Here is a 15,443-nt window from a genome sequence, read left to right as displayed (position 1 = left end):
GGCAGGGACGATGGCACCCACAAACTGCCACCCCCTCCTGCTGCCACCCACAAACTGCCACCCCCTCCTGCTGCCAGCCTGGGAATGGGGGGAACCCCCAGGAAAGGGGAAAGGGGGGGAGGCTGGAGGGAAAGGAGGGCTGGAGGGAAAGGAGGAGAGGCTGGAGGGAAAGGGGGGGAGGCTGGAAGGAAAGGGGGGGCTTGAGGGAAAGGGGCCTGGAGGGAAAGGGGGGGGCTGGAGGGAAAGAGGGGGCCGTGGAGGGAAAGGGGGCTGGAGGGAAAGGGGATAGGCTGGAGTGAAGGGGGGGCTGGGGGAAAGAGGGGGGAGAGGGCGGAGGGAAGGGGGGGCTGGTGGAAAAGGGGGGGCTGGGGAAAGGGGGGGGCTGGAGGGAAGGGGGGCTGGGAGGGGAAGGGGTGCTTTGGAGGGAAAGGGGGAGAGGCTGGAGGGAAAGAGGGGGAGGCTGGAGGGAAAGGGGGGGCTGGAGGGAAAGGGGGGGCTGGAGGGAAAGGGGGGCTGGAGGGAAAGGGGGGCTGGAGGAAAGTGAGGGCTAAAGGAAAGTGGAGGCTGAAGGAAAGGGGTGCTAAAGGAAAGGGGGGACAATCCCCTCTCTGGGGCCGAGCCCCGCTGCCAGCGCAAGGACACGATCGGTCGGTGCCGGGGTGGGGGAGAGGGCAACCAGCATCTCCAGGTGGCGACCGGGAATTTTGGGGAGGGGCATAGCGGGATGGGTAGGAAGCACACCAGGACAGCCGGGGAAGGGGAGCTCGGGGGGACTGCAGCGGGGAGACGCTGACACCGGGGGGGGACACGACCCGCTCCATCCCGCTCCGCCCGCCCGGTACCTGCGGCAGGTGAGCGCCGCGGGGTCCGCAGCGCCGCTCGGCCCGGCTCGGCCCTTCCCGGCCCCTCTCGGCTCCTCTCGGCCCCGTTCGGCCCCGCCGGGCTCGGCTCGGCTCGGGGGGCGCGGGCGGGGCCGAGGGGGCGGAGCCACCCCCTCCTCCCGCCCCGCCCCGCCCCGCCCCGCCCCGCCCGCGGCAACGTCGCCATGGCAACCGCGGCACCGCACCGCCACCGCAGCGCCGGCAGGGGGCGCTGAGCGCGCGGGGGGGCGGGGCCGGGAGGGAACGGCGGGAGGGGGGGGGTGAGTGTTGGGAACATCCAGGGATGACACCGGGAATAACCGGGATGGACACCGGGAATAACCGGGATGGACACCGGGAATAACGGGGATGGACACAGGGATGGACACCGGGATGGACACAGGGATGGACACCAGGAATAATGGGGATGGACACCAGGATGGACACTGGGATGGGCACAGGGATGGACACAGGGATGGACACTGGGATGGACACCGGGATGGACACAGGGAATAATGGGGATGGACACAGGGATGGGCACTGGGAATCACAGGGATGGACACAGGGAATAACAGGGATGGGCACAGGGATGGGCACAGGGAATCAGGGATGGGCACAGGAATGTGCACAGGGAATCACAGGGATGGGCATAGGGATGGGCACTGGGAATCACACACGGATTCATGCATGGATTCACACACACATGGATGTGCACACAGGGATGGGCACCTGCATCCCAACCTTCATCCCCTCCTGCACCCCAACCTTCATCCCTTCCTGCATCCCAACCTTCATCCCTTCCTGCATCCCAACCTTCCCTTCCTTCATCCCAACCTTCCCTTCCTTCATCCCAACCTTCATCCCTACCTGTAGCCCCCCCTACATCCCTGCACTCCCTGCCTGGCCCTTCCAACTTCATCCCTACCTTCCCCCCCACCTGCATCCCTACCTGCCCTCCCCCTCGTGCCCCCCCTCGTGCCCCACACCCCCCTGTGCCCCCCCGGGTGCTGCTGGGGGTCCCTGGGGGTCCCTGGGGGTCCCTGGGGGTCCCTGGGGTCCGCACATCCGCGCTGCCTCTTATTTATTCATTCCACAGGCGGATTTATTCCGGGCAGCTGCAAATCTGCTGCCGTCAGGCGGCCGCCACCACGTTCCCAACACTCAGCTCCAGCCTTTCCAGCCTTTTCAGCCTTTTCCTGCCCTTTTTTCCTTTTTTTTTTTTCCTTTCCCTGCAGCACAACTGGACAAGCTGAAATCCAAGATTCCGGACACTTTTTCGGAGGGACACCTCAGCTCCAGCTCAGCCCCACCCCGCATCCTCTCAGACGAGGTCTAATCCCAACACAGCTTTTTACAGGTTACGGACAAGAAATGAGTCCCTAATCCCTTTTTTTCCCTAGGATTTGGAATCCATCTGCACAAAGCCACACGTTCCCGGTCCTGACGCACCCGCTGAGCCCCGTGTGGGAAGAGCACATCCAAAAGCAAAGGGAATATTAGAACCAGGGACGGACCATAACATTATTTTCCTAATAACATAAAATTATTTTCCTTGTTTTCCTACCTGTCCCTCATTTTTCTAACTCATTCCTCATTTTCCCAGCAGCTCCTAACTTTCTGTGTACTCAACACGAGGCACCACAGAGCATCTCTGGACGAATCCCAACTCCCAGAGCATCGCCCACGGAACCGCAGAACACCGGGGTTGGAAGGGACCTTAAAGATCATCCACTTCCACCCCCCTCCTGCCGGATTTACCCCTCCCAGGGCAGGATTTTCCCCCCAGTTCCCACAGCCAACACGCTCCAGCAGCCCCCCATCCCCATCCCCATTCCCATTCCTCTCTTTATCATTAATATTCCCATTCAGCGCCTTCTCCCATCTGGATTTTAAATCTGCCTCCTCGGGCCTCTCCTCAGACCTGCCACAGGTCTGATGGGGGTTGCTACAATTATTCCCCTGCATTTTTTTTTATTTTTTTTTCATTTTCCCTGCTCTGTCTTAAACACACAAATTTAAAACGAGTATTTCTCTCCCTTTCCCATTCCCGTGCTTTTTGCTGCGGGCTCTGCCAGGCTGAAAAAGGGATTGTTGACATTTGTGGAATGTTACTGTTCACCTCTGATGTTACCAACTCTCTTACACGTAATTTTGTCTTCAAAATCCCAATAAAACAGCAAAGCCTGGGATCTGAAACACCTTCCGGGCTCCTCTGGAATAGCAAAGAGAGTTTCAGATGCTTCAGGCAGAGCCAGTGCTGGATCCCAATGTCATTTAAAGGTTGGCACCTGAGGTTTCCAGGGGTTTTTAGATTCATTTCTCCCTGTTATTATTTACTGCCTGTGGGGGAAATGAAGAAAAAAAGGGGAAAAAGAGGGCCAAAAAAAAAAAAAAAAAGAAGAAAAATAGGATTTCGTAGGATTTTGGGGTGTTTCTGATTTCTGTACCAGCTGCAAATAGTTGATGCTTGTGGTGGGGGAGTGATGGGACCCAAAAATCCTGGCTGGGTTTGCCCGGTGCCAAGAGATGCCCAGACACCACCCCACTGGTCCAGAAACAAAGCAGGTAATTCCAGAATCCAGATCATCTTTCTTTCACCTTATAAAACCCCCCTGCAGCTTATCAGACCCTGAGCCAACACAAGCTGGATTTTTTTTTTTCGTAGCCGTTGCTTATTTAAAAAAAAAAGAAAAGTCCTTAAATCCCTGTAATAACAGGAAAAAAATCCTATTTATTGACTGGGAAGTACCACCCTGTGCCTGGGAATGTCCCTGGTCCACCTCATAAGAGGCAGAGATGGACTCTGCCCCGTGTGGGGCTGATCAATAATCACCCCTCAGCCAAACTCCGGGTGTTTGGGGGCGTGGGGGGCAGTGCCAGGCAGGAGACGGCTCCGAGGAGGCAGCGAGGCGGCGGCTGCTGCTGAATTTCCTGACACAGCTGGATTCCCTTCCGCTGTGCCAGGTCTGGGAGCCGTCACCTCCCTCCCTCGGGGTCTGTCGGGGATGATCTGAGGTTTCCCCCGGATGCTCCGTGTTCACCCTGCTCGGGTGGGGATTTCTCACCAAACGGCCTCGCTGGTGCCCAGACAAGGGGGATTTGGGGTCCCCCGCACCCCGAGGGCACCCCCAGGCACAGGGATGGGTGTCACCCCCAGGGATAGTTCATCCCTCGGGCTCTGCTGCTTTCAGAAGGGCTCCCAGATGTGTCACCTGCTCTGAGGACTGGCTCAGAGTATCCCTGGGGAACACAACCAAAGGATGTCCTGGTATGGGCACCGGTGCCAACCCCCAGCACGCCTCATCCATCCACATCCCACACGTGCTGGGGCAGAGCCACAGCCCCTCCCTGCCTCTGCCTGTCCTGTCCTGCAGCCCCCCTGAGCTCCCCAGCCCCTTCCTGGGCAGCCAAGGGGGGAGGCACTGGCATCCCAGAGGCAGCTCCCAAGCAGGGGGGTCAGGCTGCCCCTTCCCCAGCAAAGTCGGGGTTTGCAGGATAAATCCACGTGGGAGAGCCCCAGTCCTGGGAAGAGAGGGGGTGCTGCCCTCCAGAGATGGAGGATGCTCTTCCTCACACCTACAGAATGTTCATCCTCACCTGGGGGATGCTCATCTTCACACCTGGGGGATGCTCATGCTCATATCTGTGGAATTCTCATCCTCACACCTATGGAATGCTCATCCTCACACCTGTAGAATTCTCATCCTCACACCCAGGGGATGCTCTTCCTCACACCTGTGGAATCCTTATCCTCACACCTGGGGGATGCTCATGCTCACACCTGTGGAATGCTCATCCTCACACCCAGGGGATGCTCATGCTCATACCTGTGTAATTCTCATCCTCACACCTGGGGGATGCTCATCCTCACACCTATGGAATTCTCATCCTCACACCTATGGAATTCTCATCCTCACACCTGGGGGATGCTCCCCCACCGCCGAGGCCGCTACAACCACCCTCCCCCCCAATCTCACGCGCCATCCAAGCCCCCCCCCCCGAGCCCCTTCCCCTCCAGCCGCCCCTAAGGGACCACAAAGGGCTCCCTGTGTCCCCCCCCCCGAGCAGGCGACGCCCCTCACCTGGTCCCGCATCCTCTCCTGCTGCCCCCGCAGCGCCAGCGCGTGCTGCGGGTACTTGCTCTTCAGGTGGTCCATGAAGGCGTCCCTCTTGCGCTCCATCTCCGTCTTCTGGAGGCCGGTGAGGGCCTCCAGGCTCTGGGCGGCGATGACGGTGTGCCGGCGCTCCGAGGTGTGCACCAGCCCTACGTTGGAGAAGCGCCGGGTGCCGTTGCCCAGGGTCCGGTACTCCCGCGGGTACTCGGCATCGTCCGCGGAGATCATGTGGCTGCTCGTCCTTTCGGGATCTGCGCGGGGCGGGCAGAGCACAGCGGGGTCAGGGCCGGCCCCCCCCCGCCACGGGGCGCAGAGATTTGGGGTGGGGGGGGGGTGTTTAAGCCGAGGGTGGTGGCTGGGGCTGGCTGGGAGCGGGGTGGTCCCGCGGTGGGATGAACGGGGAGGGGGTGCGGGGTTTATCCCTCTGCGGTGTCCCCGCTCCTGGACACGGGGCTGGCGGTGGCAGGAGGTGGAGGGGGCAAGGGGGATGGAGGGGCCGGGGCAGTGGGGGGGATGTAAGGGCTGGGATGCCACCAAAACCACGATGTTCAGAGTGAAACAGGAATTAAACAGCGTTGGGTCATTAAAACAGCACAGACAAGACACGGGGACTGAGCACTGCTCTGAGGCACAGACAGACAGAGGACACGACACAGGACAAACCAAAAAGAAAATTAAATCAGGCCAGAGGGGAGGGGAGGTTCGTGTCTGCCCGTCAGTGTGGGCACTGTGCCAGGGGGGCCAGGCCCCCCCATGCCCTGCCAGAGACCCCCGCGGAGGGCTCAGCCCCCCCATCCTGCAGCTGCTTCTCCCAGAGACCAGCCCAGCCCACGGCACCAAACCCGGCATTGCAGGGATGCTCTGCCCCACGCCAGCCCTCTCCCGGAGCTCAGCCCACCCCGGGCAGGCAGGGAGGGGGCAGGGGGGCAGCCAGGGGGTCGCACGCGCAGGGAGGCAAAAGGGACTCGACCCTTTGCTAATAATTCATTCCCTGCACGTTGTGACTCTGATTTCCAGGGAAGCTCAGCGGTGCCGGATGCCTGGAAGTCCCCACGCGCTGCCAGCGCCTGGCACCTCCTCGGTGACTGCGGGACGAGGCCACCCCGCAGCCCTCAGCCCCTGCCCAGCCCCGTGCCCGCTGCAGAGCAGCTCCAGGGCACCCTCTCCCACCCCAAAAGCCACTGTTGAGTGTCTCATGTCATCAGAGCCGGTGTCACCCAGCCCTGGCCCGGTCCCAGCTGTCTTTGCCACCACTAACTAGTTTGGCAGCGTGTGCTGCAGGGCTCCACCGGGCTCAGGCTTCCCTTTCTGCTCCCCTTTTAACCTTGATCCATTATTCATCTCCCTCCTCGTCCTTCCTCCCCCCACTCCCTTCCTTCCCAGAGCTCCCGTCAAGCAAATCATAGAGGGTTTCTCCTTCTCCCTTAATTATTTATCAGCCCAACATATTAGCTTTGTATGGGTGTTATTAACGCAGGATGGGACTCCAGCGTGTGCTACGGACACGATTCCTCCGCTCAAGGTCGTACAAGGGGGTTTGCTCCGAGCCAAGCGGGGACATCACACGCTCAGCAAAGCCTGATTCCTGTTTCCTCCTCCAAAAAGCAACCAGTCCAGCTCCCGTCCTGCCACTGAATGTGACCTTGGCCAGGCTGTCAGCCCCTTTCCCAGAAGACAGGGGAAGAGCTGCAGCTTCTGTCTCTCCCCAGCTCGCCCCGCTGGGTCCCCGTGTCACAGGGGAGGGTCACAGGGGCACATCAAAAACACCCTGAGCTCCCCCAGGGAAAGCAGCACAGGGAGACGTCAGAGGGGACACCTTGGACCCGTTGCTGGCAGAGGAGAAGGCAGCTCAGAGAGGGGCAGGGGCATCGCCCCGGGGTCCCACCGGCTGCGGAGCCGCTGCCAAACCCGGCACTGACGGGAAACACGGATGGAGCAATTTGTCCTGAACGCCCCAACCCAGCCCCAGGAGCTGCTCGCTCACCTCTCCCCTCATGTAACAGCCCCAGAACACATTTTTCTCCCTGGGGGTTGCTGATATCAGGCAGAAAACTCCTTCCCCCCCTCGTCCGGTCGGTCGAGCACTTGTTCTCTGACCACAAAGCAGCAGAGACGTGTTTGGGGGGCAACTGTGCCCAGCACCCAACACCCAGCCCAGCCCCAGCACTGGCAGTGCCCTGGAGCACCCCTGGGAGCAGCCAGGGTGCTCCCAGCTCCGTTTGGGGCAGTGGGACCCCCAGCACCCCCCGGCACAGGCGATGTGCCCAGTGTGGTCCATCCCCACCAAAGCAGCCCCTCGGCAGAGCCGGAGCCCGAGCGCCACAGGGACTCCCAGCCTTGTCCTATCCCATCGGAATGGTGCGCTGGGAAGGCTGGGAAAGAGGGATGAAGGGCCACCCTGACAGCTCCAGCTGCAGCGGTGACAGGGCTGGGAGGAAGGAGCTGCAGCTCCTCTCCCTCGCTGGGGAGAGCGGCTCGAGGAGGCCTTGAGCCAGAGAAGGCAGGGACGGGGATCTGGGGGGTGTGAGAGGGGCTCATTCCCTGCAACGACCTCCCGGGTGCCTCCACCAGCCCCGGGTTCAGCAGCCCTGGGATGGGGCCGCGTTTCCAGCCCCTTCCCACCCTCCTCCTCCTCCTCCTGCCGAGCCGTGATCAGCATGCAGCTCCCCGCTCCCTAATTACATGCTCCGGGAGTGGAACGCGCCAGCTCTCGCTGTCCCTCTGCCGACTGCTAAAGAGGATGATTTGAACAGCCCTGCACGAGCTGCACAGGGGTCAGAGCCAAGCTGGAGCCCGTCGGGGGCTCTTCCACCCCCGGCTGTGCCACATCCGCTCCCACATCCATCCCCAGGGCAAAGGAGGGAGAGACAGCCCCAACACCAGGAACCCCGAGATCCAAGAACCCCTCCAAGGCAAGAGGAGGAAAAACCACTGCAGACACGTGTACTGGCCTCATGTCAGCCACCTTTTCCCTCCAGATATCCCAGAGACGATATCGGACAAGGAAACAACCACCAGCTGGGCCACGGGGGGCTCTTTGGGAAAGGGACCCTAAAACACTCACAGTCGTGCTTCCCTGGCACTATCCACGAGAAGAGGGTGCTAATCCTACCCTCGCCCCGAGGGTATAATTCCATCCTGCCGCCCCAAAATCCCCCCACAAAGTTGTTTCTCCTCCTCCCCGGGTGCGGGGATGCCGGAGCAGTGGTACCCACACACGGGCTGCCCACGACAGCAGCAGCAGCAGCAGCAGCAGCAGCAGCAGCACATCCCTGGAAAGTGCTTCCCGACGCTGCTTCCAAGTAGGTCACTGGGGTGGGAGAGCCGGTGGCCAGAACCTGCACGGGGTGCCCACCTCGGCAGTGCCCCGGTCCAGCCCAGCCTGGCAGGGTGTCCCTGCGGGATGTGTCCCCCCCCTGCCCCGGGGACCGTCCCATCGCTTACCCGCGGGCGCGGCTCGGCTCCCACGGCGGCCGGGAAACTGCTCCGGCGGGATGGGGGCTGCGGCCCCCCGGGGCTCTGCAGGGGCTGGAGGCGGCTCCTTGGCCGAGCGCAGGGCTCCCACGACAGCCAAAATCCCGCGGTAAATCCTGGCCAGCCCCTCTCCGAGCAGCGGGAGGTTAAGGGAACGCGGTTCTCTTTGCCGATTCATCCATCCATCTTCCTCACCTGCCAGCAGAAGGTGTCACCCGCGCCGGGGCACGGCCCCGGGCTGCTAGCAGGGTCCGGCCATCGCCTGCTTCCCGGGAAAACAGAGGCGCCGGGGGCACCGGAGCCTGACCGCGCTTTAGGTGATGCTCTTCAGGGTGGGAAAGGCCCCCAAAAACCTTCCCGGTGCTGCGGGCGCTGCCCCGCGGGAGCCGCGCCGGGTCGGAGCGGCTGCGGGCTCGGCGGCGCGGTCCGCCCGGGTCCCCCCGCCAGCAGCCCGGCAGGGCTTTATCATCAAAAGGATCTTTTCAAACACAGTTTATTACTGCAGTTTCATAAATCTTCATGAGGCAGCGAAGCTCACGCGGGTCGTGAAAGCGCCGGCAGTTAGCGGAGCATGAAAAATCGGCCGAGAAAGCGTTCGTACAAAAAGGGGCGAGGGGAGGGGAAGCGGAGAGTGCATCTGGGGAGAAAGGGAGGCGAGAGAATAGAAGCCCCTCGGAGCGATGCGTCTCCCCCGCACCCGGCCATTAACGCAGCCGGAAGAGCGGGATGCACTTGCTTCCTCCCGAAGGCTGCACTGCCGCACTGCCAGCGCTGCCTGCTCAGCACCCACGGAGGCTGCCCAGCACCCAGAGCCCTGCTCGGCACTAACCCCTTCCTCGCCACGCCGCAGCCTGGCTCCCAGGGATGGGAGGGAGGGATGGGAAGCGCAGGGAGAGCCTGCAGGGCTCCCGCGCCGCTGCACTTTAACTCATGTCGTGCTGCAGAAACACCCACCCCTTCCTGAGCCGGGACCTGCTGGGATCGAATCACAGAACGCTGGAACGGTTTGGGTTGGAAGGGACCTTAAAGTTCCACCCCCTGCCGTGGGCAGGGACCTTCCACTAGATCAGGTTGCTCAGAGGCACCTTCAGAGCCACTGCTGTCCCCGCCCCTGGCTCAGCCACGCTCTGTTTGCACTCATTTTGGGATGGTCAAGTGCCCTCCAGGACCTGCCCCGGGCTCACCCTCACAGCCACATCCAAAGAGTGCTGGGAGCTGCCCAGCTGCCCGAGGTTATCCGACTGAAACCGTGCCCAGGAGCAGAGACAAGGCAGCCCCCACACCAGGGGACACACGAGTGCCCTCCCCCTGTGTCACCGCCATGAGTCGAACGGGTCCAGCCACCACCAGCTCTGGTCACTTAAAATCAGCTCTCAGAGAATTAAACCCCTGTTTTCGGTCGAGCCCACGGGCTGTGGACGCCCCTGTCCCATGGGAATGCCAGGAGCTGGACAGACCCAGGGTCCATCCCAGCATGGGAATGTGGGAGTGAGGGGTCTGCTCCGTCTCCTTGTCCCTCACAGCAACACAGGGAGTGAAAGCTGAGGGCGACTGGGCCGGAGCTTCCCCACCTGAGCTGATGGACACCCTCCACCAAACCTCCTGGGAAAAGCCAGGGGATGCCAAGACCACCCCTAAGGAACCATTAACATCCATCCCAGGATTCATCTCCCCCACGCCCTGCAGCCCCACGGGATGGCAGAGCTGTGGCTCTGCCACCTCCTCTCCCCATCCCTGAGGATCCCCCAGCACTGCCCGGGCTCAGCAGCAGCCAGCGGGCTCCCCGCCCTGCCTTTCACTCCCAAATTCAGGCAGAACCAAGGACGATAAAACACACCCCAACTGTTTCCTCAGGAACTTCCCAGCTGGGTTAGCGCAGACCCCGCGGCCCCGGAGCCAGGATGCCCCTTGGCTTCTGGGCAAGGGCAGGGGCACAGTGCCCGTGCACGGTGGTGGTCCGGGTGTGATCCAGCCTGTTCCCAGCCTCTACGTGCCCTGGATGCTGCCTGCACCCTCCCTGCATCCCGCTAATTCCAGCCCTGCCGACGCTGGAGCTGCACGGGGACAAGGAGTCCGGAGCCACTCCGTGTCCTGGTGCACACTGGCTGCTCCCAGCTGGAGCTCGGAGAAGTCCAGCTGGCATCTCTCCACGGCACTGCCCTGACAAGCAGCTCCTTCACTTTGGAAGCGGAGAAACCACCGGATAAATTCGCATGTCATTTGTCAAAAACCCAAAGTGAAGGAGAAATCCCATCTGGCCAGCCCTGGAAAAAGCAGCAGCTGCTTCCCACCTCGCCGGGTGTTATCCCGCCCACGCGGGCACATGGAAACGGGAGAGAGACGAGTTCACCTCCTCGCTCCCGGGGAACGGCAGCGCCCAGGGAAGGGCCGGCACACCTGGATGCTCGCTCGGAGCTCGGGATCGGCACTTCCAGTGGGATGCAGGAAGGAGCTGCCCTGGGTCAGCCAAGGGAAAACAAAGTGGGACAGGGGGAGAGACGGCGTGGGAAGGACGGCTGAGGGAAATCTCCCCGCTGCCATCGGCTTCCTCCCAGACCTTTGGCAGGAGGCCGAGGCCGGCGGCACCCTCTGGGCACGGAGAACATCCCTGCCCGGGGCCCGGAGGAGGACGGAGCCCTGCGTGCCCTGGCAAGAGGCGGCAGCACCCTGGGCTGGCAGGGAAGGCACAGCGGCTGGGGAGGTGCCAACAGCCGGATAAAAATAAAGGAGAGGGGAGGATGGCCAGGGCCGGGCTCCTCACAGCTCCAACGCAAACCACTTTGTGGGCTCGTCTCCCACCCCGGGCGGCACAGCCGGGGCCTGGCAGGGGATGGGATGGGAATATCCCGGGAATAGCTCCGAGCCTGGGGGTCCATCCTGGCTCTGGAGAGCAGAAGGAAACCGAGGCACCGGCGGGAGGCACAGGCAGAGAGCACGGGTCCAGCTGCAGGGGGGATGCTGAGAGGGGAGGGGGCCAAACCCAGGGTGGGAGCAGGGGGATGTCACCATCAGTACCGAGCCTGGCCCAGAGGGACCGGGAGTTTTCCCAGGATTTTGGCAGCCCCTGCTGGCTCCCTGTCCTGCGGCTGCCTCCGTGCAGGGATGTGTGGATGTGGGGCAGTGACTCACCCCCAGCCGTGTGGTGAAGCACAGCCCAGTCTCCCTGTGAGCCAGATCCCCCCTGGCCTTGGACACTTCCAGGGATCCAGGGGCAGCCACAGCTTCTCTGGGCAACCTGTGCCAGGGCCTCCCCACCCTGATGTTAGAGAATTTTTATCTAACATCTGATCTGAACCTCCTCCTTTCGGTGACAGGAGAAACGGGAAGGAGCAGAAGGGTCCAGCAGGAGCCTCCAGCCTGTCCCACAGACATTGCCAACCACCAGGGTAAAGCCCAGAGCTGGGCACGAGGCCCTTTCCATCCTGCATCCCTCGTTTCCATCCTGCATCCCTCGTTTCCATCCTGCATCCCTCGTTTCCATCCTGCATCCCTCGTTTCCATCCTGCACCCCTCGTTTCCATCCTGCACCCCTCGTTTCCATCCTGCATCCCTCGTTTCCATCCTGCATCCCTCGTTTCCATCCTGCACCCCTCAGGGGCAGCCCCAAGGGATTTGTGCCCACAGCCCGGGCACCACCACGCCGGCTTGGAAACACGGGCAAGCTCTGCTTCGGAGAGCCTGGGATCAAAGGCAGAGCCAAACCTCAACAAGTCCCTGGGGAGGAAGGCTAAAGGAGGGGCTGCAGAGCCCCCAGGGCAGGGAAGGGCCGCGGGCAGAGGGAGATGCTCCTGCCAGAGCCCAGCCATGCACCGTGCCCGCCCCGTGGTTTCCCTGGATGCACCCGGGGCAGTTTTCCCAGGCAGCTGCTCAGTGCCCTCACCTCCTGCCATCAGTGCAGTCACGCTCACCACACGCTCGCCGCCGGGAGGCCGGAGCCTCCTGACAGCAGCTCCCACTCCGTGTGGCGTCGGAGCAAATCCAGCTGGGAGCAAATCCAGCTGACGGATCATCACGGAGCCGAGGGAAGGGAAGGGAAGGGAGGAGACCACCCCTCCAGCACCCCGACCAGGAAGCCACGAAGGGAAGAATCCAAGCCAAACCCACGGCGTTGCCAGCCCTTGCCCCACAGCCTGGGCCCCCGTTGGAGTCACCAAAGAGCTCAGCTCCGTGAGGAAGCGCTCGGGAAGGGGATTTTTCCTGGCTCGGAGCGTTGGGGACCACGGCGATGCAGGGACAGCCACGCCACACAGCCCAGCACAACCCTCAGCTCATCTCTGCCTTGGCACGAGGGGCCCAACTCTTTCAGAGGCCTGGCACTGCCACCATCACAATGTGCTTGGAGGCACATCCCGGAGCTCAGCAGGTCCAGCCACGGCGCTGAGCCCCCTTCCCGCAGCCTGCGGGCAGGAATTGGGGGGCACTGCCTCTCTGGGGGGCTCCTGCCAGGACCTGGGGGATGCTGGGCTCTGGCAGCCGTGGGGGAGAGGCTGGGAAAAGCTGGGCTGGTGTCACGGAGGGGCTCGGGAGCCCTGGAATGCTCCAAACGGGGGTGTGCAGAACAGGCCCTATTTATAAGCGCACAGGTAGCACGTTGGTGGTTGGTCACAGCCTGCCGTGCCAGCCTGGTTAGTCACAGCTAGTTAAAAATCAGAAATGCTGGGAAAAAAATATCTCAGAGCCACGTCTAAAGCCTCTCAGATGCAAGGAAAACACACTCGGGAATGGAAACCATGGGGTGGGATCCAGCAGGGCTTCGCTGTCAGCCTGATCAGCGCACACAGACCATGGGACAGGGATGCTGTGGGGACATGTGACATGTCCCCCCTGCCTGCAGGGCACGAGGACACTGAGCTGCCTGGTCCTCACAGGGCTCCCTGCCTGCTGCCACCTCCCACCTGGGAGTGGGATGCTGTAGGTGACACGAGGACAAGGCCACTGCTCTGTCCCAGGGGCAGGTGCCACCCCTTTCCCCCCGGCACTGAGAACACCCTCCTGCCCTGCTGGGGCACATTGGAGGGAAAACCACAGCCCGTCCAGCCTGCAGCCCTCCCACCAGCGCCAGTCAGAAGCTGTCCAGGCAGTGAGGTTTAGTCAAGCAAAAGGAGGGCAGCAGCAGCTGCCTCAGCTCTGCCTCCTCCTCCCACCAGCGTTGGGCAGCCAGCCCAGCCCAGTCCAGTCCAGCCCAGCCCAGTCCAGCCCAGCCCCATCAGCCCCTCCTGGGGCAGAGCCCATCCGTGTGGGGCTGGGAACAGCCCCCTCCACTGTCCCCACACAGGGCAGAGCCTGGGGATCATTCCCAGCCCGTGCCATCCATCCCCTCCTGCAGCAAAGCCCACCTGCGAGGGCTGAGACCATCCCAGGCTGGGCTATCTGTCCCCTCCCCAGGGCAGAGCCCACCCGTGTGGGGCTGGGATCATCCCCCAGCCCACACCATCCATCACTTCCCAGGGCAGGGCCCACCTGCGTGGGGTTGGGATTATCCCCAGCCTGTACCATCCATGCCCTCCCAGAGCAGAGCCCACCTGTGTGGGGTGTGGATCACCCCCAGCTCACACCATCCACCTCTTCCCAGGGCAGAGCCCACCCGTGTGGGGTGTGGATCACCCCCACACCAGGCCATCCTTCCCCTCCTGGGGCAGAGCCCACCCATGCGGGGCCAGGACCACCCCCAGCTCACACCATCCATCTCTTCCCAGGCCAGGGACCACCTGTGAGGGGCTCTCATCCTCAGCCTGTCCATAGCCCCCTCCCAGAGTAGAGCCCACCCGTGTGGGGTGTGGATCACCCCCACACCAGGCCATCCTTCCCCTCCTGGGGCAGAGCCCACCCATGCGGGGCCAGGACCACCCCCAGCTCACACCATCCATCTCTTCCCAGGCCAGGGACCACCTGCGAGGGGCTGCAATCATCCCTCAGCCCACGCCATCCAACCCCTCCCGGAGCAAAGCCCACCCCTCTGCGAGGGGCTGGGACCGTCCCCGCGGGACCAGCGGGACCAGCATCCCCCGGAGCCTGCACCCCTCCCACACCCACATCCCCCCCGCCCCGGTCCATACCCAGGAGCAGGGCAGCGAGCCGGTAGTCCCCGGGCTCGGTGGGTCTCTGCAGGCTCGGCAGGGCCCGGGGGGCAGCGCCGGGGGGCTGCCTGGCCCGGCGAGGAGGAAACATGGTCACGGTCGCGCCCGAGGCAGCCGGGGAGGAACCGGGAGACGGCTCCGAAAATCTGCGCGACAAACACACGCAGCTTATGGCATATGTTTAAAGCAAACGAAAGATGGTTTTTTGCTAATCACTTGGCATTTAAAGCAACGCGGCGGCGTCCCCGTCAAGTCGAATCTGAGGAGACGGCTCGGGTTGCGTTGGCTGTTTATGTTAATTAAATACGGGGCCGGGTCGTTATTAAACACGCGCCGCGCAGCCCAAGTGAGCAGTGGGTGGGTTGTTACCGACCTTATCTCGCGGCTCCGACCTCGCTCGGCGCTCAGCGACTGTCACCTCGCATCCACCGCCGGGTCCTGCGCGCCGGGAAGCGGAGCCGCGGCGGTGCCGGGTGGGCGCCGGAGCTCCCGAGCGATGCCCCCTCCCGTCCCTGCTCTAGCGAGGGGCTCCCAGGCCCGTCTCCATGGCCGTCGTCGCTCCCTGCCACCACCACTCCTCTGCCGGCGCCCATCGCATCCTCCCGGCTCCGAGCCGGCGCTTTCCCTCACATCCTCTCCCTGCCCCGGCAACTTTTCCCCCCCTTCCCCGGGTTTATCCCTCCGCTCCGCGCGGACGACTCCTGCTCTCTGATCTCTCTTCTGACTCAGAGCTCCCTGCGGGTCCCAGGGTTTTGTTTTTTTTTCTTTCCCTATCCCCTGGGAAATGTCAGCGTGCCCCCTCAAACACATCACATGGGCGGGCAGCCAGCGCCGGGCCGGGCACTGCCAGCGGCGCGGGCAGATTGTCGCGCTGCCCTCCCTGCCCTGCCCAGGCAGGGCTGCCAGGGGCGTGCCAC

General features: G+C 62.8%; 1 protein-coding gene across 1 annotated transcript; it reads right to left on the bottom strand.

Moving 5' to 3' along the window:
* Positions 1-4,896: 4,896 nt before the first annotated feature.
* On the bottom strand, positions 4,897-15,119 carry SRCIN1 (SRC kinase signaling inhibitor 1; the record flags this gene model as incomplete). The annotated part of the gene is made up of 3 exons (XM_039388152.1): positions 14,956-15,119; positions 14,506-14,672; positions 4,897-5,226 (listed from the first exon to the last, which is right to left on the bottom strand). Coding segments are annotated over exons 1-3 (661 nt in total), but the record flags the coding sequence as incomplete, so codon positions are not given.
* Positions 15,120-15,443: the final 324 nt, after the last annotated feature.

This window comes from Pipra filicauda, unplaced genomic scaffold (assembly GCF_003945595.2).
Source record: "Pipra filicauda isolate LSUMZ 115617 unplaced genomic scaffold, ASM394559v2 scaffold615_size277210_pilon, whole genome shotgun sequence".
Taxonomy (NCBI): domain Eukaryota; kingdom Metazoa; phylum Chordata; class Aves; order Passeriformes; family Pipridae; genus Pipra; species Pipra filicauda.
The sequence above is the reverse complement of the archived record's forward strand: the minus strand, read 5'-3'. Positions and strand labels throughout refer to the sequence as shown.